Here is a 25,187-nt window from a genome sequence, read left to right as displayed (position 1 = left end):
GTCGTTCCCGCCTCACTGCCTGGCTGAAGAAGGGCACAGCAGGTGAGAAGGCGAAAAAAAAGTCTGAGCGGTCTTCTAAGTCCTGTGAGGGCGCCCCGGCGACGGGGGGGCGAACAGAAGGCCAAGCACTGCGAGTCTGCAGGCACCGGGAGTGCCGAAAGGTCGGGCTCCTCGGCTGCCAGGCAGGGCGTGACTTCCCCGGCACGATCAACCACGAGCCAGCGCTCTGGTTCGGGGAAGAGGAAGTCCGAGAACCCGTGTAAGCTTCTGGAGAGGCCCCGGTCGATCTCGAAGCGAGCCGAGGGGGAGCGAGGCGATGACCCTCCCCCCAAAGCGAAGGCCCAGGACGCACCTAAGGTGGTGAGGGCCTTGATCCACCCGGCAAAGGCCTCTATCGAGCTTGTCGCAGCGGCCCTGGCGAAGCCGGCAGAGGCTACGCCAGTGGAGGTGACCTAGAGGCGCAGAGTTTCCCTGCCACCGCGGAGGGAATCCTCTTTCCAGACCATCGTTAAGACCCCCGTGAAGACCCCGGCGGAAAAAGAGGTGGGGGGGCCGGTGGCCATTACGGACTCGGATTCAGCCTCCGAGGAGGATCCGGTGGAAACCGTGAAAGGCCTCAGCGAGTGGTTCATAGGCCTCAATGAGAGGTTCGAGAAGGTTCGATTCCAGGGGAAGGTTCCCAGCTGATATGATCGAAGATAGCGACGATGGCGACGACGAGGGGCCCAGTGGAGCAGCCATCCCGTCCGTCGCAGCCATTACCCGAGCCCCAGGATAGCTCGGCGCCCATTTTGTTGGTGATCCAATCCTTATGTACTGAGATAAGGACAAGATTACCACGGACCCCGACAGAGGATCCAGAACCAGGCCCGTCGGCAAGCCCTCCGAACAAGCGGAGGAGAGTCCACCCCGCTCTGCCCTTCATGCCCGCGAGGCCTGTGGACCCCTCATCCCCCTCGCCGGACCCTCGGGAGGATACGGCGACGGATACAGTGACAGGGACGGACAACGACGGCGGCGATGACACAATGGACATCTCGTCATCACCCCCCCTCGGGCCTCTCCTCCCGACGAAATTGGCTCTTTTCACGCCATGATAGCCATGGCATCCGAGCTGTTCCAGCTCTGCCCTGAGGAACAGAAAAAGGAAGGTTTTCTTTACCAACGACGGGAGGCCAAGAGAAAGACGGTCCTCGCATTGCCGTTGCTCAATGACCTCTGGGACGAGGGGCTGGCTATCCTCAAGAACCCTTCCATGACACCCGCCAAGAGGGACAGGTACGAGAAGAAGTACCGGGTCCCCCACGCCGGACTCTGTCGTCTCGGCAGCGGCCAAGAAGAAAGCAGCGGGTGCGGCGGCTTCAACTTCCACTTCCCCGCCGGACAGAGAGGGCAAGAAGTTGGACTCCATGGGACGACGAGTCATCTCGTCGGCGACGACGATTAAGGCGGCCAATGCCTTAGCGATTGTGGCCCGTTACGACAGGGAGCTTTGGTTCAAGATAGCTCCTCTGCTAGACTTCCTACCAGACGACAAGAGGGCGGAGCCCTACAGATTCTGCAGGAAGGTGAGGTGGCGTCGGATCACGCCATAACGGTGGCAACAGACATTGCCGATACCGGATTTCGCCAACTGGGCAACGGGGTTTGCCTCCGACGACAAGGATGGCTCAATACGACGGACTTTCGCCAGGACGTCCAGACCAGAGTGTTGGACGTGCCGTTCGACGGCAACAACCTGTTTGGAAAGACGGTGGATGAGTCCCTCCAGGCCATCAAGACAGACACGGAAACAGCCCGAACCCTAGGAGTCCTTCAGCAACGGCGGCCCTTTCGGAGCTCTGGAGGCAGACAGGGAGCCTCCAAGGGATCCAGCGGTGGCTCTTCTACTTACCGCCAGGCGGCCCGCTCCTCGTCCCGGGAGGCATACAGAGGCCGCGGCAAGCAAGGAGGGTATCTCCGCCATTGGCAAGGAGGCCAAGGCGGCAAGGAATCTCTTCCAAGCAGGACTGAACCGGCCGTAGCGTCGGGCCTCCACCGAAGCACCCCGGTGGGAGGCCGGTTGACGAAGTTCATCAGCCTGTGGGAGTCCATCTCCACTGACTGTTGGGTGCTGGACACCCTGGCCCGCGGATACTCGCTAGAATTTCAAAAGAAGTGTCCTCGCATTCCTCCCGTGGCCAGGAAGGAGAATCCCGTCCCTCAACTGCTGTTGGAGGTAAGGGCGATGCTCAAGAAGGGTGCCATCGAGCTTGTCCCCAAGAGGCTCTGGAGTATACTCAAGATACTTCCTCGTCAGAAAGAAGACAGGCAGTTGGCGCCCCATCCTGGACTTGCGTCGATTGAACAAGTACATCAAGGCACAGAAATTCAGGATGGTCGCCCTCCAGCACATGCTGGGACAGCTGGAGGAGGGTGACTTCCTATCGTCACTGGACCTGGAGGATGCTTACTTCCACATCCCCATTCTAAAAGGACACAGAGTTCCTCAGATTCGTAGTCCAGGGGCGTCACTACCAATTCAGAGCCCTGCCGTTCGGATTAAAGTCGGCACCCAGGGTGTTCACCAAGTGCCTTGCACCTGTGGCGGCGCGGCTGCGCCTGCAAGGGATCCACATTTACCCCTACCTGGACGACTGGCTAATCCGTGCAAGGTCAAGAGAACTCGCCGTCGAACACACAGCGAGGACCGTCCGCCTGCTCACGGAGCTGGTATTCGCCATCAACTACCCCAAATCCCATCTGGTCCCATCGCAGGTGGCACTGTTTCTGGGAGCAAAGCTCGACACAGTGAAGTGATTGGCATCTCCGTCGGAAGAAAGGACGAAGGCCATTTTGGGCAAGGTGCAGCGCCTGTTAGCCACGGATGTGGGCAGAGTGAGGTCCATCAAGTCCCTCCTCGGGATGATGTCCTCATGCATCTACCTTCTGCCCCTTTGCAGACTTCGGATGCGTCCGCTACAAGAGTTCCTCAACGCCCGCTGGATTCAAGCGGCAGGCAGCTTCGAAGACAGGATCCCGCTTGACGAGGAGTTCCGTCGGGCAATTCTATGGTGGGGTGCCCGTGCCCACCTCACGGCAGGCATGGACTTTCAGGCCCCAGCGTATCAGGAGACAGTAACGACGGACGCCTACATGGAGGGATGGGGGGCCCACACCGGAGATCTCCACGCAAGAGGCCTCTGGCTCCCGGAGGAGAGGTCTCTTCACATCAACATCCTGGAGCTACGAGCCATGTTCTGGGCGCTCAAATCGTTCCTTCCGTCCCTCAAGGACAAAGTGGTGAGGATCTTCACCGACAACACCACCACGATGTTCTACATCCGGAAGCAGGGAGGCACCAGATCCCCAGCCCTATCGAAGGAGGCCCAGGATCTCTCGTTCCCTTCCACCTGGCAGGAATAAAAAAACACCATTGCCGACTCACTCAGCAGGGAGCTGCGCTCGTGCCACGAGTGGGAGCTACGCCAGGACCAGGTGGATCGGCTCTTTCAACGGTGGGGCAAACCCCAGTTCGACCTGTTCACCACGGCGACAAACTCCAAGTGCCAGAGGTTCGCCAGCAGGTTCGCACAACCGAGGAGCATGGGCGATGCTTTCTCGTTCCCTTGGGACGGCCTGTTCCTGTACGCGTTCCCTCCGTTGCCGTTGCTGCTCCGTCTCAGCCACCAGCTCAAGAGGTCCAGGTGCAGGATGATCCTCGTCGCACCGGCGTGGCCGAGACAGGTCTGGTTCCCGGACCTTCTGGACTTGTCAGCGTCCCCACCTATCAAGTTGGCGACGGTCACGGATCTTCTCTCCAGAGAAGGAGGCGCCATTCTCCATCGCGACCCGGAGTCGCTGAACTTGCAGGCTTGGCTCCTGCAGCACTAGACTTTGGAGGATACAATATCCCGGCTGACTGCAGAGAGGTTCTTGCAAAAGCCAGGGCGTCCTCAACTCTCAAATGCTATGGACATAAGTGGAAGAGGTTCTCTGTCTGGTGCCGTGCACAGAAGTTTAACCCTCTGCGGATTACGGCCCCTCAAGTATTGCCGTACCTACTGTCGCTGGCCAAAGCTGGACTGGCTCACTCCCCCATCAAGATACATCTTGCTGCCATCTCCTGATACACCAGAACTACAGGACGGGCATCCTTGTGGAATTTATGAAGGGACTATTCCGATCGTTCCCGCTGGTGAAGGCCCCTGCCCCGGCGTGGGAGCTCAACGTGGTGCTGACCAGGCTCATGGGTGCCCCATTCGAGCCGATGCATTCGGCGCCGTTGAAGTTCCTGTCGTGAAAGACAGCATTTGTTGTGGCCATCATCTCCGCACGACGAGTGGGAGAGATCCAGGCCCTATCTTGCAAGCCTCCATACTTGACTTTTCACAACACAAGGGTGGTGTTGAGGACGCACCCCTCCTTTATGACCAAGGTGCCGTCGGACTTCCACCTCAATGAGCCCTTGGTGTTGCCACCTTCCACCTCAATGAGCCCTTGGTGTTGCCAGTTTTCTTCCCGTCGCCTTTGTCTCCGGCCGAGAGGACTTTGCTCTCGCTGGATGTGCCTAGAGCGCTGAAGTTCTACGTGGACCGCACAAAGAGTTTTCGGAAGACATCACAGCTGTTTGTGAACTTTGGACCTATGAATCAAGGGAAGGCTCTCTCGAAGGCTTCCATTTCCAGATGGCTCTCCGGCTGCATCATGTACTGTCACCGGTTGGCAAACCGACCGCTCCCCGGCCGTCCGAGAGCCCATTCGACCAGAGCGATCGCTGCTACCACGGCGTTCCTGTCTGGTGTGCCCCTGCTGGACATCTGCAGGGCTGCTACGTGGAGGTCGACACACACCTTCACAAGATTCTACTGCGTCGATCGGGACTCCAGGGAGGAGTCCAGGGTCGGCCAAGCAGTGCTGCGCAACCTGTTCGCTTAAGGTGAGCCTGGTGAGGAGGTAAGAGATGCTTAATGTTGAGTTGTTGTATTGCTTAATGCTGAGCCTGTTGCCACCTCCCGTGGTTGTGCATGTGTATACTGCTATGTATTCTTATATTTATGAGCATGTGAATCCATGCCAGACCCCATGCTGGAGAAGGAACAAGTTACTTACCTGTAACTGTTGTTCTCCAGCATGGGTCTGGCATGGATTCACATGCGAACCCTCCCTCCTTCCCCTCTGCGGCTCTTCACTTGGTCATACTGCCACTTTACGTGCTACCAAATCTGAGGATGGCTGCCAGCGGAGGGGCTTAGGTAGAGGGCAGTCATTGGCTGGGGGCAGTATGACCCAGAGATCAGTGATTGGTTACTACTAAGAAAGACAGATCAGAAACGAAACTGATACTGATTTTTTCTTTACCGAGGATTCCCGGCCTGACGACGGGGAATATTCATGAGCATGTGAATCCATGCCAGACACATGCTGGAGAACAACAGTTACAGGTAAATAACTTGTTCCTTGTGAGTAGTAGAAGATGCAAGCAACTCTACAACAAGAGGTAAGTTTGAGTAGACTTTGTACAGTACCTTTTAAAATGAAGAAAAGATACAGCAGATGACTCGTGTTCCTGTGCAGCTCTCACTGTTCCTGGGCCTCAGTCGTGGGGACAAGAGGGAGGACGTCAGGGGACTCCTGCACTGCACTCGGATGGTCAAAATTCGTAACCGGCAAACTTCACTTTCAGTGGCTGTTCAGTGTTTCAGCTCCTTGCGTCTACCGCAAATAGCAACACCGCGGTTCCTGGCTGTCAAGATGGACTTTCCTTGCTTCTGGGTCCTACACTCTTTTAAGGTGGCTTAGACTCGGTCAGTCCTGCTTCCTGGGAGTTCATAGGATCTTCCTGGAGCTCTAGGCCAGCTTAAAAGCAACGCACACAATCTGGTGTTCCTCTCCCTCGCTATACGGTTTCCATCAGAAACTCTGTGGAAATTTAACCAGCTCCGAGATGGATGTCCAGGTGGCTTACTTTGGAGTTGATTGGTCTCACCAACTCAAAGGGAGAAGTCGTCCTTGCCAGGGCTTCTCTGTCTATGCAAACCTGGTGTTTTGGCACTGCAGCAGGGCTTCACCGGGCAAACCAACGGTCCAGGAGTTGCAGCAGGTCTTCTTTTTTCGCCATTTCTTGTTGGAAAGGTCCTCCTTGAGATTTACTCTGCGCGCCAAACCAGGTTTGGCCTCTTTGTTCATTTTGTCTTTGGCGGGATTCACTGGTGAAGCCTGCCTCTGCCTCCAGCGTGTCTGACCGGACAGGAAGAAAGGGAGTTTCCCAAAACTCACTGTGCTTATTCTCCATGCTTACAGGAATGCACCCAAAGGTGATTGGCTGGCTGGCTGTCACCCTGCTGTTTGATTGACAGCTAGGTTGCGAATTAATGGGAGAAACCTGCATAAAAGGCAAGATATTTTGCTTGGAAGGCACAGTCGACCACTGGACGATGGAATCTGACGAAGAACTTAGAAGAGACGCTTGCTGCAACTCCTGGGCCGTTGGTTTGCCCAGTGAAGTCCTGCTGCAGTGCTAAAGCTCCGGATTCGCCTCGACTAGAGAAGCCCTGCAAAGGACGACTTCTCCCCTTGGCTTGTTGGGACCAATCAACCCCAAGACGGACTCATCTGGAAATCCTCTCGAAGCTGGCTGTACTTCCACTGCTGCTGCAGGAACCGATTGACAGGGAGAGGAACACCAGAATTGAGTGTATCATTTTTAAGTAAGACCCAAGCTCCAGGAAGATCCGCCGGACTCCCATGAAGCAGGACTGCCCAGGCCTGAGCCACCTCAACAGAGTGCTGGACCCCAGAAGCAAGGAAAGTCCACCTAGTGTCAGAAAACCCCAGTGGTGCTATTGCAGAGTAGTTGAAACCGTAAAGTGCTGCTGATCTGAAGTTTGCCCATTGCTGCCGCCGACCTTCAAACCGTAGCACAGGAGTCTCCAGACGTCCTCCCTCTTGTCCCCATGACTGAGGCCCAGGAACACAAGGATCTGCCATACTACAACAGGAACAGAAGCCAGCTGGAACCAATTTCTTCAGACCTAAGGTCCTGTAAACTAAGAGCTACCTACCTCTTGTTGTGTAACTCGCTAGCTCTCAGTTGAGACTTGCCTTTGTTACCTTTTGCAGAGTTGCTTGCAGCTTTGCCCATCACAAGGGTATCGGGTATTAATATCCCCAACAAAAATATCACCGTAAATATGGCCGTTTGGTTCGCCATAGGCAATATTTTTATTGGGTATATTATGTGGGAGCGGGAGTTGCGGGGGTGTCCCCCGCAGGGTCCATTGTGCATTTCGCCGCAAAAATATGGCGATATTTTTGTATCGCGATATTTTTGCGGCGGAATTATCGCATGGAACCATCACAAGCCTCCCAGCTTGTGGCCCAACAGTGATCTCTTTTACAACAAAAACTATCTATAACATTGTGCAAGACTTTTTACTTACCTGCAAGAAGAACTTCAGCTCCCCTAGACTTTGCTCAATTGACATTGGCTATCCCAGCTCCCTGATAGACTTTTCTAAACTCTGACTTGGTGTTTTGATCTGTCCCTCCAAAAAGTCACACATTCTTTACTTGTGTAGCTGGGAAAGGGGTAATCTGGATTGCATTGGGGGTTCAAAAGTACTTACCAGTTTGAGAAACTTGTTAACCCATGTTTTATTCCTCTAACCTTTTCTTTTTGACCCCAAACTCAGTATTGCTTTACATGTAACGGTGATGTATCAATGTCCACATTGTCCTAGTTATTTAAGTCACCTCAGGGTGTAGGAAGTGTCTGCGTGTCATCCCCAATGGGTATCTACTGATTAACTGAAACTGAGAGTGTGTATTTTTGAAGTATATTTTAAGTGTTACATATTTGCTCCCTTCTAAAGAAGGCGTTTTCAAACTGACTGTTAAATAAATAATTGTTTAATCAAGAATCCTTGTGTATAAGTTTTATTTTGATACTTGTCACTGTGAAGCTCTATGTTCCAACCCTACAGCTCACATTGACTCCTCTTGAGATAATCCTGGCTGCTCAGCCACACTACCAACCTTTGTAGTACAGATGTATACCAAAGGTTGGGTTACCTAATGCCAGGAGGACAAGGTTGGTGTAGTCTCCCACAGAGTACTGCATACAATCTTGCCTAACACTGAGCCTCCGCAGATGCAGAATACCAGCTTTCAGCAGCTCCAATGCAGCAAAGTCCTGTCAGTCACAGATCGAAGGAACCGAAGCAGAAGACCTGAGCACAAAGACGGCGACCCAGCGGTCCCACAGCAACCAGAGAAGCCGACTCCCGTGGTGAGCACCGCCGCCAAGAACCAGGTACACAGCTGACAGAGAGCAGGGCAGCGAGGCACTGTAGCACCCCACAAGGGGGTCAGAGCAATAAGAGCTCCAGACAGCTTGAGAGGCTGGATAGCCCCCCTCTGAGCCCCCCAGGCTGAGAGACAAAATACCCCACGAGGGGGAGAAAGAAACAAGAAACCCAGGCGCTCTGAGAGGCCGGATACCCTATGCTGGACTGAGAAATCAGATAACCCACAGAGGGAGGAGAAAAGAGTCAAGCTGAGAAAGGCTGAAGAGCCAGAAGGCCCATGCCGGGCCAAGAGATACAATAACCCAGGAGAAACTGAAACACCCTGGAGGGTTGAAGAAGGAACTGATTTTAAACATCAGTCCTGAGCCTATTGTACGAAACAAGTAGCTAATTTACAGAATCAGTTACTCCAATTGAGGAACAAACTCTTTGAACTGACATTTGTCTGGGGGTCTGGCGTCCCCTATTCCCTAAAGATAAAATATTATTTGGATCTGTACAAGCAGGCTGAGGCATGGAAGAAAAGAGAGAACCAAAGACACAAATGTGTGGCTGTCAGGAACCAGCCATCACAATGGTAATATGGGTAATATGTTCCTGGGCTAAGGTTATGTTTCCTTTGGTATTAGTGGCAAGGTTATATTCTAGGGCAGATTAGGTTCGGACGGAGGACTGAGTTTCTGTGAGACATTCTGACAAGCACCAGTTTATTTATTTTTTAAACTTTGGGAACACCCTCATCATACTTGCAAGAATAGGTGAGGCATTATTTTCTTGAATAAAACTTCTAAGTTTGAACCATATTGTCTTGTCTGTTTCCTATATCTGACTTGCCACAATGGTTATGCAGTACTCGCCAGATACCTGTATACAAATCTCTGTAACAGTCTGTATGAAAGCTGTCTATTTCTATGATCCAAACATTAGCAAGTGGCTCATTGTGCTTCTGAATATATACTTGGTTCGTTTCAAGCCTTTGAAGAATGTACAAATTGCTTAGCATATTATCCAATATTGGTTGATGAATTGCTTGCTTCTTTTATTTTGCGCTATTGACCACATATATTCTATTTTTCTTAGAAAAACAACGGTGGAATTTTGGATACCCCGAAAAGGTAATAATGTACTTTAATTTACTGTAATCTAAAACATAATTATATTTCCTAAAGGGTATTCCAATTATGTTGCTGGGATCAAATATTCAAAAATAAAATTGAAAGCATGTTTTCATCTAGTCCACATGATTTAAATTAAGTAAAAAGGCAACCACTTTATGATGCACAGTGAAAAGAAAGATATGATCCTATTCCATTTTTATTTTCTTATATTGTCTGATATTATTTTGCTTAAAATTACTATTTGTTTATGGTAGAAATATTTTAATGCAAGATAGGTGACATGGTACTTAATATGCTTTAATCTGATAAATCTCATAAATAATATGATCTTGCAAGGATAAAGGGAAATTTGAAGTCTTTTCAAATAACCATCAAAACAAGGAATAATGCAGTAATTTAGAATGATAAATGGCATCTTCCAAAGTGGATTGCAAACACAAACACACACACACACACCCCACCCTACCTCCCCCAATAGATTTGAATTTAATCTAGCTATTATTATTATGGTATTGATTGAGCGCAGACCTAACTTTTTAGAAGCAACAGTGCTTTTCAGAGGTATACACCAGTGCAGATACACAACGAACCGTTTTACAGAGGTGTACATTACAGGTGCTTTACAGAGGTGTACAACATTACAGATGCATAACAGAGTTGTTTTCAGTAGTAACAACAGAACAGTTATACAGAGGGTGGAGCAGGCGCCATCTAGTGAGTCATGTGGCGCTAGGGGTGATGCAATGGCCTAGGTGTTGAGGAGGAGAGACTCCTTGCAGACTTTCTCCACGTGGTAGCTGGGTGACTTGAGGGCGACTGCCTTATAGTTGATACAGCAAAACCTGAAGGTGATTAGTGCGTGCAGTGGGAGCCAGTGAAGGTTAGATGGGCGCAAGGGTGATGTAATCGTATCTGCGTAGACCCTTGATGAGGTGTGCGGCTGCGTGTAGGACACTTCTCAGGGGCACAAGGGAGGATGACGGGAGGCCTTCATGGAGTGCATTGCCCCCCATCCAACTGGGATAGGACCAGTGCTTGAACAGTGAGAGCTGACACCGAGCTCTTTGAGTTTTCTTAGCTATGTGTGTCTTGAAAGATAGGTGTTTGTTAATGTGGAACCTGAGGGACTCGGCGCAGGAGATGAGCTTGAGTGTGAAGCCCTCAGAGTTCATGGTTGATAGCCAGTTCTGTATGTCTGGGTGTTCGATGTTGTTGGTGAGGAGTAGGAATTCAGTCTTGGAGGGGGTTGAGATTCAAGTATGCACTGGACATCCAAGACTGGATCAGCAAGAGGCCTATGGATGTCCTTGATGTATCCTATGGATGTCCTTGATGTAGTCGATCTTGAGGTATAGCTGTGTATCGTCGGCATATTGGTGGATTTGGATGTTGTGTGTGGCTAGGAGGGCTCCCAGATGATAGCTAGATGATCAAAGTCGTCAACACAGATTTGTGTCACACCTGAGTGCTAGGAAGGATGAAGATAGAAAGGAATTTTCCCATATTCTGTAGGTGGTTCTTTCTGGGAAATTGTCAGATCAAAATTTGCATTTCATTTTCTTTCTTTATTTTATTTATTTGCATTTTTAAAGCGCTCACACAGCCCAAGGGACATTGAGGCGCTGTTACCAGAATATGTCTTAGTTGCGTATTTATAATGCACTTGATACCCAGAGGTTTCTACGCGCGGACCCAGGGATCGAACCTGTGTTGCCTCGTGTTGTCTTGTTTCCAAGGCCAGCACACTGCCGCTGAGCTATCCTCCCGGTACCATAATATGGTGGCAAGAAATTCCGGGAAGAGTTTTCTTGTAATTTGCTTTTATTAAGTAGATTTTTCCACAGTCCTCTGGTCGGTATTGTGAAGAGTTCATTCTAATGGTGAAAACAGTGTAACCCACCATGTTAGACCAAAACACTCTCAGTGGGCAATGAGCATAGCAGTCAGGCTTCTTGGTAATACAATAGGTTACACAAAGGAATACATTACACAGATATACACACTCTTTATTAAAGTATTGCACATTAAAATAAGCCAAAATGTACTGGTCAGAATACAGCAGAGTTACATTGTAGAGTATAAAAACAGCAAAGATTCTTAAGCAAGACCCTTCCCGCTTGCAAGACACTTAGTTCACATACAGCCAGTGTCAGGATAACTACCTGGTGGCAGAATAGCTCACACCTTACGATGGTCAAGTGGGGGTGGAAAGGATTCCTAGAAACGGGTAAGTACATTATGACTGGCTATAACATAAATAACCACGCTTGAGACCTTTTTTAATTTCAAGTGCCTTTATTTTGTATAACATGAACAGCTTGGCTGAGGGATTCTTGGGCACTCTTTAGGGCTAACTGGATTCTTGGGAACGTTTGGCACTAGGACCTTCACTTTCTCACTAGTTCCAGCTAGTTTTCCTCCTCCCTAGCCCAGGTGTCCTTAGCAGATGTTAGTGGTACTGCCAGGTGACACCTATCTGTCTATCTCTTACTAAATAATGCATTGGTTTCCCTAATTTGATGACTGACTTAGTCCCTAGGGCCTTCTAGCTTTCCCCATCCTTGCCTGCTAAGTGATCTAACAGAGCTAGAGATGGTGCCTCCTTCCACACAGTTCCACGGACTCTTCACACACACACAGTCTAACTGACCCTCTCCTACACTGTGCTCTGAAGATGTTCTTCTACTACCATGCTTCTGCCCCTCTGATCTTACACTCTGCCTTCCTACCTCCAGAATTTGATGTAACTACTCCTTTTTCTAACTTGCTCCATTCACTTCTACAACTATCTCCTACTACCACCTCTCTGCTCTTATCACCACTCTGATTCCACTACCGCCTCTCAATACTCCTCCACTGCTATTACCACTTCAACCACCTCTCTGCTACTACTGTCTCTTTCTACTACTACTTCCTCTCTCTCTTTCTTTCTCTCTCTCTCTCTCTCTCTCTCTCTCTCTCTCTCTCTCTCTCTCCCAGACTCTGCTACCACTGACTACTGCTACTTCTCACTCCCACTACTACTGCCTTCTCACTACACTACGACTACTACACTGACTCCTCACACCCAACAAATAACACTCCACAGACCCCTCCTCCACTGACATCTAAACTCCTTCCACGCTCTTCTTCTCTGGTCTCTCGGACATCCTCCTCCACCGGCTTTCCGTATCAAACTACAACCTATCCCAGACTGTGCTCAGCTCACCTTTTAAATAGCCCACTCCCTCCCAGGATTGACCAGCTTGCTTTGCCAATGAGTTACAGAGGGTGTGACACGGAAATGGCTAGGGGAGGGCTGATGAGGGCTTGTGAGCACCACCCCTTTTCTCATGCAGGCCTGTCGCCCTTCTACTATTAGCAATATGGCCCATATGGAACTGCTGTTTCCTTCCTTTCTTTAAAGCCTAGCTGCAGGCCATTTAATCTGCCTGGTGGGCTCGTGGGATTTTTAGTCATCCATTGGACTGAAGTGTTCTAGTGTCCCTTGGATCCTGGAAGCAGCAGGTTATTGATAGACATGCCTCTTTCATTGTTAAAATTAAGTGCTACTTCAAGGACAGTGTTATCATTGATGGCTGTATGTCCACTGGAATCTGAGATACTGTGGCCCAAAACTGGGGGAGATTTCACCTTGGTGGACACAGTGTCTGCGGTCCTCTGCAACCTACTTAACTGGCTAACTCTCCTCAAATATTCCCACCTATACCTGTAGTCCCCTGTGAAAAGGTTGCAGCAGCAACTTTGTTTCCTGCCCACTGTCTACCTGTGAATTAGACTGACAGGATTGCGACACACACCCCAATCCAATTAGTTAAACATATTAAGTGTTATCTGGTGTAAGGACGAGAATGTAATGCTCAAGTATTCTCCCAAAAGACACTACAACAGCGTCTCTTCATGTTGGACCCTGAATGTTAGGTGGAACATTCCTAAACTATTCCGGAACCCCCTGAGGGAACAACTAGGTAGTAATTACCAGGTCCTAAAAAAAACAGAGTACTCATGTTTACTGCTCCAAAACATGGAGTGAATTCGGGAATGTCTACCAGGCATTCAGATAAAGCTGCTCTATGGATAAACAATAGCATTTTCCGAGATAACCCTTAGACAACCAGCGTGGTTCCTTGAAGGGAAAAGCCTAACTCATTCCACCCCCTGCCAACCAAAAGCAATGCTTGTGCAGGAGAGTGTCTTTCTCTTGCCCAGTAGCTGCAGCATTTAAGGAAAGACATGTTTCTCTCCCCTTCCCAAAGGGAAAACTAATTTGCACAGATGCAAACTTACTAGAGTTTTTCCTGTCCCATGTAATGTCATTTCAAATATGGGAAACCCACAAAGAGACCCACACATCAATTCTGAGGCAGATTTTGGGAAGCCAACCCATAATAGTGAACAGGTAGACACTGTGATCTAATCAAACCCAATCAAGGTAAGGTAGCAGAGCAGCAAGGCTTAGTCTGAGGTGGGCTCTTTGAGTGGTCCAGGACTACAATGAGTTCACAGTGAACTGTACAAATAATTCCAGTTAGGCTAGTACAAAAATATACAATGATTTATTAGGCCTTTAAAAATGCACACTAAGCAAGTAAATCCTTTAGTCAAATGTTGCCATACACATACTATAAAACTGATATATGCATTTGCCCTTAGGAGAAGAAAGAATGATTTAATAACCAGTGTAATACAGGCAAGTGCTCAGATGCATGAAATATAGTAAAACTACTTTAGAATAACCACAGAACAGTTTCCCTAACACTGTGTGAGTCCAGTCCTAAGATGGTTTGGGGCCTTGTGCCCTAAAGTCATCAGTTCCAAAGTTATACTTTTCAGGTATGTTTACTAAGAGAGTGGACGATGCCAGTGGTTATAATTCAAAAGTGAAAAAGGTAAGTAAAGTTTAGGTAAGTAACACCACTCATTCCCAGACAATAGGATAGGCCTAGGAAGGGATCTTTTACCAGGTCTACACCGGTCAGAAAAGAGGGATTTAGGAACAGGACTTTATGCCCATTTAACCCTATAGAGAACGGGGGGAAAGTAACGGGTATATTAACTTACCCCACTGACTCCGATTTCTCCAGAGACCACTGCTGAGGATTCCAGCATCTGTTGGGGACACAGTTTTCTGTGCTTGGTCTGGTTGAGGAAGGCCTAGGGTTCGGAGGTGCAGAGGTCACGTTGGACAAAGGATTTAGTTTTATTCGGTTGCAGTGCTTCTGTATTGGTTCCAGATGAACACCCAAAAAAAGAAAAGATGATGACTTCTGTGGAGCAGGCAACCTCAGGGTACTTCTAAGATGCGAAGAAGACGGAATTCAATGGGAGTCACCATGGTGGAGGCAGGTAATCTTCCCGGGATGAACAAAGGAGCAGGTCCAGCAGGGCTTTTATTGTTGCAAGAAGGCTAAAAATGGAGGAGCATGTGTCTTGTTGTACAAGTTGAAGATCCTCCAAGTTACAAGCATGCACTCCGAATGGTGATGGCTGCAACGAGGTAGTCCATGAGAGAGCTGGTCAGTCCAGCTGTTGGTCCAGGGACACTTCTGGAGGCTCAAAATGCACATATCCTCGAACAATGGTTGAAACTGGTTGTTCCCACTGGTCCAGGTGTTGAAACACTGATGAGGACATTCTTAATCGGGCAGAGGAACAGGGCTTCACTAGGACTTTACTGGAGTTGGTGCTGGTCAGCTGCAGGGGTCGTCCTGTGGTTATCAACTGGCTGCTCTTCTTCATAGAGGATTTGACTCCAACGATGATCTGAAAAAGTACTGCAGGCGTTCTCCTTTTCTCCAGCCTGGGGTCTGGCATGGATTCACATGCTCATGAATATTGCCGGTCGTCAGGCTGGGAATCCTCGGTAAAGAAAAATCAGTATCAGTTTCGTTTCTGATCTATCTTTCGTAGTAGTAACCAATCACTGATCTCTGCGTCATACTGACCACAGCCAATGACTGCCATCTCCCTAAGCCCCGCCACTGGCAGCCATCTTCAGGTTTTTACCGCACGTCCAAGTGTTGGGATCCTCGTGCTATTGCTCTCGAGCTTTAGTGCTTTGTTCGCGCTTTTTCATAGGAACATTTTCTCTTTTTCGGTCAAAAGAGCCTCAAACTCCACCGTTTCTTTATCCGATCAATGGGGACCCGTGTCGGATTCTTCTACGCCCCTCAAGGGTGAAGATTTCGTCGAGCCACGCTTTTGGAGGACTCCAGAAGTTTCTCAGGCCCATCTCGGCATGGCCCAGGAGAAGGGAAGCTCGACGCCCGGAAAGCTGTTCAGGGTCTGCCCTGGATGCCATCTTCAAAATGTCTTTAAGGAGGATGGACACTCCCTTTGCCTCTACTGCCTGCATAAGGACAAGACGCACATGGAGAAGGACTGTGCGTTTTGCGGCAATATGTCGGAGCGGACCATGAAGGACCGCCATCTGCGTCTCGCCAACTGGCTGGAAGGGAAGAGCCCGTCAGGCGAGAAAAAGAAGTAGTCCCGGTCGAGTACGAAGGCCCCATCAGAAGGGGGAGCGAGGCGGTGACCCTCCCCCCAAGGAGAAGGCGGTGAGCGCACCTAAGGTGGTGAAAGCCTTGATCCACCCGGCCAAGGCCTCTATCGAGACAGTCGCGGCGGCCCTGGCTCAGCCTGTGGAGGCTACACCAGTGGTGGCGACCTCGGGGCCCAGAGTCTCCCTGCCACCACGGAGGGAGTCCTCTTTCATGCCCATAGACAGGACCCCTGTGAAACCTCCGACGGAGAAGAAAAAGGGGGGGCAGGAGGTCATCGTGGATTCGGCCTCAACCTCTGAAGAGGAGCTGATCGAAGTCTTAAGCCATGGCGTTGGCGTGGAAGAAGACCAGCCCGTCGGGAGGGACCCCAACGTCAGAGACGATGATAACGTCGAGGGTGTCGACGGGGCTCCTGACCGCCCGTCGGAATCCCCTCAACCAGTGCCGCAAGACAACTCGGTGGCCATTTTGTTGGCTATACAGTCCTTATGCTCGGAGATAAGGACGAGGTTGCCGTTACCACCAACGGAGGAACCGCTCCCGATGGGGCACCCGGAGCCAGGCCCTTCTGGGAGCCCTCCTCCTAAGAGAGGAAGGATTCATCCTCCAACTCCTTTTCAACCATCGCGCCCTGCTCAGCCCTCCTCCCCGTCCACGACCCGTGGGGATGATACGGGGACTGACACGGCCGTGACGGGTACAGACGACGAGGTTTACGACGAGGATCTCCCATCGTCACCTCCTCCCCGGGCTTCCCCGCACGACGAGATTGGATCGTTTCATGCCATGATCGCCAGGGCATCCGAGCTTTTCCAGCTCTGCCCGGAAGAGAAGAAGAAAGGTTTCCTTTATCAACGGCGCGAGACCAAGAGGAAGACGGTCCTCGCTGTACCTCTACTGGACGATATCTGGGATGAGGATCTCTCCCTCCTCAAGAACCCATCCACAACGCCTGCGAGAAGGGATCGGTACGAGAAGAAGTACCGGGTCCTGGACGCGGCCCCCTTGTGCCTTCGGGCACAGCCGACCCCGGACTCGGTTATCTCTGCGGCGGCCAGGAAGAAAGCGTGGGGGGCCTCGGCCTCTACGTCAACCTCCCCGCCGGACGGCGAGGGAAAGAAATTGGACACGATGGGACGCAGAGTCATCTCATCGGCAGCGACGACGATTAAGGCTGTCAACGCCTTGGCTATCGTAGCCCGCTACGACAGGGAGTTGTGGTACAAAATCGCCCCCCTGCTGGACTTCTTACCAGACGACAAGAGGGCGGAGGCCCTGAGATCTTGCAGGAAGGAGAAGTGGCGTCGGACCACGCCATTACGATAGCGACGGACATCGCTGACACTGGATTTCGCCAGTTGGGCAACGGCGTGTGCCTTAGACGGCGTGGATGGCTCAAGGCAACTGACTTCTGGCAGGACATGCAGACCAGAGTCTTGGACATGCCGTTCGACGGGAGCAACCTGTTTGGGAAAACAGTGGACGATTCCCTACAAGCCATCAAGACGGAGACGGCCCAGGCTCTTGGTGTTCTCCAGCAACAACGGCCGCCCTTTCGGAGCGGCGGAGGCAAGCAGGGTGCCTCCAAAGGTTCCGGCGGCGGATTTTCCACCTATCGTCAAGCGGCCCTTTCGTCGTCACAGGAAGCCTACAGGGGACGAGGCAAGTCGGGCGGACCCCGCCGTCATCGCCAGGGAGGACAAGGTGGCAAAGCCTTGTCGAAGCAGGACTGAACCGAAGCACCCTGGTGGGAGGCCGGCTGGCGAGCTTCGTCAGCATGTGGGAGTCCATCTCCACCGACCACTGGGTGCTGGACGCCCTGGCCCAGGGTCACGCGCTCGAGTTTCTAAAGAAGTGCCCGCGCGTCCCCCCCGTGGCCAGGAAGGAACATCACGTCCCTCAACTTCTCTTGGAGGTAAAGGCGATGCTCAAGAAAGGCGCCATCGAGCTCGCCCCAAAGAGGCTTCGGGGCTCTGGAGTTTACTCAAGATACTTCCTCGTGAAGAAGAAGACGGGAGGATGGCGTCCCATCCTGGACCTATGACGACTGAACAAATTCATCAAGGCACAGAAGTTCCGGATGGTCACCCTCCAGCATGTCCTGGGTCAGCTGGAGGAGGGCGATTTCCTGTCGTCGTCGGATTTGGAGGATGCTTACTTCCATATCCCCATCCTAAAGGGACACCGAAAGTTCCTCAGGTTCATGTTCACCAAGTGCCACGTACCGGTGGTGGCGCGGCTGCACCTGCAGGCGATCCACGTCTACCCCTACCTGGACGACTGGCTCATCCGAGCAAGGACAAGGGAGCTCGCAGTGGATCACACAGCAAAGACCGTCCAGCTGCTCACGGACCTGGGATTCTCCATCAACTTTCCCAAATCCCACCTGGTCCCGTCGCAAGTCGCACTGTTTCTGGGAGCCAAGCTCGACACAGTGGCGCGTCTGGCGTCACCATTGGAGGAAAGGACGAAGGCCATCCTGGGCAAGGTGCAGCGTCTGCTGGCCACGGACGTGGCCAGGGTGAGGTCCACCAAGTCCCTCCTCGGGATGATGTCCTCCTGCATATATCTCATGCGCCTGTGCAGGCTTCGGATGCGCCCTCTGCAAGAGTTCCTCGACTCCCGCTGGATCCAAGCGGCGGGCAGCTTTGAGGACAGGATCCTGCTCGACGAGACCTTCCGACGAGCGACCCGGTGGTGGGGCACCCGCGCTCATCTGACGGCGGGCACAGACTTTCAGACCCCATCCCACCAGATAATGGTGACGACGGATGCCTCCCTGGAAGGGTGGGGAGCACACACCGGAGAACTTCACGCGAGAGGCCTTTGGCTCCCGGAGGAGAAGACGGTCCACATCAACATCCTGGAGCTCGATGCAGTGTTCTGGGCCCTCAGGTCCTTTCTCCCGTCCCGCAAGGGCAAGGTGGGGAGAATCTTCATTGACAACACCACCACGATGTTCTACATCCGGAAGCAGGGAGGAACCAGATCCCCAGCCCTCTCCAAGGAAGCCCAGGATCTGTGGCATTGGGCCGTCGCCCAAGGGATGTTTCTGGTGCCCTTTCATCTGGCAGGGATAAAGAACACCATCGCAGACTCACTCAGCAGGGAGCTGCGCTCGTGCCACGAGTGGGAACTACATCAGGATCAAGTGGATCGACTCTTCCGACGATGGGGAAAACCGCAGATCAACCTGTTCGCGACGGCGACGAACTCCAAGTGCCAGAGGTTCGCCAGCAGGTTTCCCCAGCTGAGGAGCATGGGCAATGCTTTCTCGTTCCCCTGGGATGACCTGTTGCTATATGCGTTCCCTCCGTTCCTGCTCTGACTCGTCAACCAGCTCAAGATTTCCCGATGCAGGATGATCCTAGTCGCACCGGCGTGGCCGAGGCAGATCTAGTTCCCGGAACTTCTGGACTTCTCAGCGTCCCCACCAGTCAAGCTGCCGACGGACGCGGATCTTCTCTCCAGAGAAGGAGGCGCCATACTTCATCACGACCCAGAGTCACTGAACTTGCAGGCCTGGCTCTAAAGTTTGGAGGGTACGATATCCCGGCTGACTGCAGAGAGGTCCTTGCAAAAGCCAGGGCGTCCTCAACTCTCAAGTGCTACGGATATAAGTGGAAGAGGTTCTCTGTCTGGTGCCGTGCACAGAAGATTAACCCACTACAGATTACGCCCCCTCAAGTGCTGCCGTACCTACTGTCGCTGGCCAAGACTGGACTGGCTCACGCCTCCATCAAGATACATCTGGCTACGATCTCCCGATACACTAGAACCACAGGACGGGCGTCCTTGTGGTCCCATCGCCTGGTGAAGGAATTTATGAAGGGACTGTTCCGATCGTTCCCGCCGGTGAAGGCCCCTGCCCCGGCGTGGGAACTCAACGTGGTGCTGACCAGGCTCATGGGGGCACCATTCGAGCCCCTGCATTCGGCACCGTTGAAATTCCTGTCGTGGAAGACTGTGTTTCTTGTGGCCATCACCTCCGCACGGCGAGTGGGAGAGATCCAGGCCCTATCCTGCGAGCCTCCATATTTTAATTTTCACGACACAAGGGTGGTGCTGAGGATGCACCCCTCTTTTATGCCCAAGGTGCCGTCGGACTTCCACCTCAACGAGCCCTTGGTGTTACCTGTTTTCTTCCCGTCGCCTTCGTCACCGGCCGAGAGGACTTTGCACTCGCTGGATGTGGCTAGAGCGCTGAAGTTCTACGTGGACCGCACAAAGAGTTTTCGGAAGACATCACAGCTTTTTGTGAACTTTGGACCTGTGAACCAAGGGAAGGCTGTATCGAAGGCTTCAATTTCCAGATGGCTCTCCGGCTGCATCACGCACTGTCATCGGTTGGCAAACTGACCGTTGACTGGCCGTCCGAGAGCCCATTCAACCAGAGCTATCGCTGCTACCACGGCGTTCTTGTCTGGTGTGCCCCTGCTGGACATCTGCAGGGCTGCTACGTGGATGTCGACGCACACCTTCACGAGATTCTACTGCGTCGACCGGGGTTCCAGGGAGGAGTCCAGGGTCGGCCAAGCGGTGCTGCGCAACTTGTTCGCCTAAGGTGAGCCTGGTGAGGAGGTAAGAACTGCTTAATGTTGAGTTTTGATGTAATGCTTAATGTTGAAAAAGAGGAAATGGAGTCAAAAGGCTACCCTGACCCAAGACGGGAAAGGAGGTCACAACATTTGCAGCGAAGCTAGGTAATGGCTAGCTTATTAAGACAAACACCATTAAAGACGGCGAGAGTATCAAGAAAAAACAAGTTTATTTAACACTAACACGATAAACATATTTTCAGAAAACGAGACATATTTTCAAAAAGGGTGCTATTGCATTCAGGATGTGCAACCGTGAGCACATAAATATCTGCTATTTCGTGGGTTAGTAGGCAGAGTGAAAACTTAGTACATGTATTGCTTGGAATCACAATACGATCGTTTTGTCGACACAAAGACTGGTGTTTCTGGTTTGGTGTATTCATTGGTGTTGTTGCAGTGGCTGTACCAGGTGGAGCCGCGCTGCTTGGATGTACCAAACGGTCTTCAGGACTTATACGTTGTGGTTGGAGTCATGATGGTGAAGTGTGTCCATCTAAATATTGTGAGAGAGGACTGTGTTAGTCTGGGGGCGGTGTTGTCAAAGATTTGTATGATTTTCAAGAAAAAGAATGCTGCAAATAAAAGGACCTAGCGTGGTCGGATAATTATACGTCTGGGTTGAGGTCCAAATTAATTGGCAGGCATCTGCGGTAACGTCAGATGTCAGGAGCTGTAAGTGAACAATTAAATGAAAAAAAGGGTGATTACCCTATTGGGCAACGAATGTTTGCAAATGGCTATAAAGTGATTCGGTGCCGTAGAGAGAACCGCCTGTGTTGAGTACAAGTGGTCGTGCACAGTTTTAGTATAAAGGATTGGCGGTGCTTCCAGTACTGGTTGGGTTGAAATACCTCACTGCTGATGTGGGGAGCCTAGTAACGGCATGTGGAACATGGATGCAGGTCAAGTTGGTTTAGCGTACGTCTGAAAACCTGGGCTTAGAACCTAGGGGGTTGAGTTTCGGAGGGCATGGCGGAATGAACATGCGTGGCTGAAGAGGTGACTCGAAAGTGGCGCGCACAGGTACCTGGAGATAGTCGACTGTGGAGCTGTGTTGCCTCCTGCGCTCGGTCCAGTTGTTCTGTGGGTAATGAGCTGTGCTCCTCCGGAAAACGACAGTGCGCCTGCGCGATGGCGTGTCGTGTTTTAAAGGCTGCAATGCGCATGTCGCCGGGGTGTTGGGTGTACAGGCGCATGAGTCGGTGTGGACGTCAGTCCAGGGTGGGTATTGTACGAGGGTTGTCCAGGCACTGAAATGAGCGTGTGGATTACAATTTAATGCTTTATAAAGATACTGCGCTGGTTAGCATCCGACAAGTAAAACATTTGCTATTGTCGTGAAGGAAACATTTGGATGTCAAAGGATTGGCAGAAAGTTTCGCAAAAGATTACGGCTAGCAGTTTGGATGGCACACCAGTACATATAGTGCAATTTGACTGTTTATACATATGGTTTTCAAAATGAACAAATTTAACAATTGTAGGAAAACCATCGATTATGGCATTTTGTATAGATGTCAAAAGATGTGACAGGATTGGCAGAAGGTTATTTTGCAAAGGATATCGGCTTGCAGTATGGATGGCACACTGGTACATTTCGTGCAATTTGACTATTTATACATATAGTTTTCAAAAATGAACAAAATTGACAATTGTGAGAATAACATCAATTGTGGCATATTTTCAAACTGAACAATAGAATGGACATATTCTTACAGACATGAGCATTTTGTTACCAAGTACACTTTGGTGGACGGCTAAAAAACCCAAAGAAGCTTCGTGGCTGATTTTTGGTGGTAAGGATCGCTTTTATTTGTTGAAAAAGAGATTCCATTCTATTGAAATGTTTAAACCCTGTTTTACAGAGTCTAGACGGTAAATCCATTTCTGTTCTAGTTTGCGCAAGGCCAGGTCCCTGTCACCTCCGCGAAAGGGGTTCCCCACTGTTTGCAACACTGTCCAGAAGATGTCATTATGGGTGTGATTTTTGGCTTTGAAATGTGCCAGTAGGGGTTTGTCGTCTACTTGGTTGCGCACACAAGAACGATGTTCGCATATGCGTTGTCTAATCTCTCTTTTCGATTTGCCAACGTAGATGAGGTTGCAGGGGCATTTGATTATGTGAACAGACCATTTGGTTTTACAATTCGAGAAAGAATTTAGGGTCCATTGTTGGCCCTTCAGGTCAATTGTTTTGAGGTTGTCTGTCAGGGAACATACCGAACAATTTCCACATTTGAAGTGTCCTTTTGCTGGCGGAAGGTGCCAGAGAGTGGTTTGTTGGTTTCTTGGGGTCTCAACTTCCGAATACGTGTGAACCAGGTGATCTTTGAGATTGCTGCTTCGTTTGAATGCGAATCTTGCTTTCTCTGGTTTGAAAGTGTCGGTTTGGAGTATATCCCAATGTTTAAGGATCACCTTTCTGATGGTGTTGCTTAGTGGCGTAAAGGTGGTTACGCAAGTCATCTTGGTCGCCAGTTGGTCTCTTTTGGTTGGTGTAAGACATGATTCTCGGTTTGTGTTTTTTACACGCTTACGGGCTTGTCTGACGATATGTTTTGGATAGCCTCTTTCTTGTAATCGGGTAGCTAGTTCTTTACTCTTTGATATGTACTCGCTCATTGTGGAGCAATTTCTTCTTATGCGCAGGAATTGGCCATATGGAAGATTGATCTTGAGGCCTGAGGGGTGGAAACTGGAGTAGTCCAAAAGTGTGTTCTTTGATGTGGGTTTTCAGTACAAAGTTGTGCTTAAAGTCTTGTCTGGGTTTTTGTAAATTTCTAGATCCAGAAATGGTATTTTGTTCTTGTCGTGGTCCATGGTGAATTTTATACAGTGGTTGCATGAGTTAAGCCATTGTAGGAAAAGGAGGAGGTCGTCTTCCGTTCCTTGCCATATCATAAATACATCGTCTATGTATCGTAGCCAACATTTGATCGACTGTTTGAAAATGTTCTGTTCGTTGTAGATGGAGTCCTTCTCAAAAGCGTCCATAAAGAGATTGGCTACATCGGGGGCAAAGGTGGCCCCCATACTGGTTCCATGGCATTGTTGATAAAAAGTCTGTTTGTAGACGAAGTAATTCTCCATAAGGGCTATTCTTGTAACTTCAAGAAGAAATGCTGTGGGTGGTTCTACTTTTGGTCTTTTATCTAGTTATGTCTTGAGGACTTGCAAACACTCCATTTGTGGGATGCTTGTGTACAATGATTCCACGTCTAGAGTAACTAGTAGGTCTTCAGGTTCTACTCGTATGGTGTCCAACTTTCTAATCATCGCCGTGGTGTCCTGGATGTAGGAGGGCATCTTGCAGATAAATGGTCTTAGGAAGTAGTCGATGTAGATGGACAGAGGTTCTAGCACTGAGCCTATACCGGCTACGATGGGTCTGCCAGGAGGTGTTTGTTGGTTTTTGTGGATTTTCGGAAGCAAGTATATAGCTGGGATGACCGGGTGTTGGTTGACTAAGAATAGTTTCTCGTCGTCATCTATCCAGCCTTCATCATGTGCATGGTTCATGAGACTTGTTATTTCTGACAATATCCTGGACGTTGGATTGATGGTAAGCTGTTTGTAGAACGATGTGTTTGAAAGTTGTCTGGTGACTTCTGTATCGTATAGGGTGTTGCTCCACAGTACTATACCTCCGCCTTTGTCGGCTGGTTTGATTACAAAGGTCTTGTTATTTTCTAAAGCCTTGAGTGCTAATCTTTCAGGAGATGAAAGATTATTTTTGAAAAAAGTTTTCTGATCGAAAATTTTTTGTACTTCAGAGAGAATGCGATTCTCAAAAGATAGTATTTCAGGACATATCATTGATGATGAAGGGGTAAAGGTTGATGTGGGTCTTAGTCCTGTCGTTCAGCGACTTTCTTTTTCCGGGCTGTCCCTGAAGAAATACCTTTGCTTAGTACATCTATCTCGCTTGAAGAAAGGTCTCAGTTTCATCCCAAGTACCACTGCCAACATCTTCAACACGGAAGTCGAACTACGAAAATTCTTTCGCACCATCCGGTTGCGGTATTTCTTCAGGGACAGCACACACAAGCATCCCACAAATGGAGTGTTTGCAAGTCCTCAAGACATACCTAGATAAAAGACCAAAAGTAGAACCACCCACAGCATTTCTTCTTGAAGTTACAAGAATAGCCCTTATGGAGAATTACTTCGTCTACAAACAGACTTTTTATCAACAATGCCATGGAACCAGTATGGGGGCCACCTTTGCCCCCGATGTAGCCAATCTCTTTATGGACGCTTTTGAGAAGGACTCCATCTACAACGAACAGAACATTTTCAAACAGTCGATCAAATGTTGGCTACGATACATAGACGATGTATTTATGATATGGCAAGGAACGGAAGACGACCTCCTCCTTTTCCTACAATGGCTTAACTCATGCAACCACTGTATAAAATTCACCATGGACCACGACAAGAACAAAATACCATTTCTGGATCTAGAAATTTACAAAAACCCAGACAAGACTTTAAGCACAACTTTGTACCGAAAACCCACATCAAAGAACACACTTTTGGACTACTCCAGTTTCCACCCCTCAGGCCTCAAGATCAATCTTCCATATGGCCAATTCCTGCGCATAAGAAGAAATTGCTCCACAATGAGCGAGTACATATCAAAGAGTAAAGAACTAGCTACCCGATTACAAGAAAGAG

General features: G+C 50.1%; 1 protein-coding gene across 3 annotated transcripts in view; it reads left to right on the top strand.

Annotated features, from left to right (window-relative positions):
* PHF11 (PHD finger protein 11) overlaps positions 1-25,187 on the top strand; it is a 1,101,640-nt gene that overhangs the window by 562,751 nt on the left and 513,702 nt on the right. For all 3 annotated transcript variants that reach the window (XM_069639873.1, XM_069639871.1, XM_069639872.1), the window contains exon 6: positions 9,369-9,403. In XM_069639873.1, the coding sequence (XP_069495974.1) occupies positions 9,369-9,403 (35 nt within the window). The remainder of the gene's footprint in view (positions 1-9,368; positions 9,404-25,187) is intronic.

This window comes from Ambystoma mexicanum, chromosome 7q (assembly GCF_040938575.1).
Source record: "Ambystoma mexicanum isolate Mex_15411 chromosome 7q, UKY_AmexF1_1, whole genome shotgun sequence".
NCBI classification, from domain to species: Eukaryota; Metazoa; Chordata; class Amphibia; order Caudata; family Ambystomatidae; genus Ambystoma; species Ambystoma mexicanum.
The sequence above is the reverse complement of the archived record's forward strand: the minus strand, read 5'-3'. Positions and strand labels throughout refer to the sequence as shown.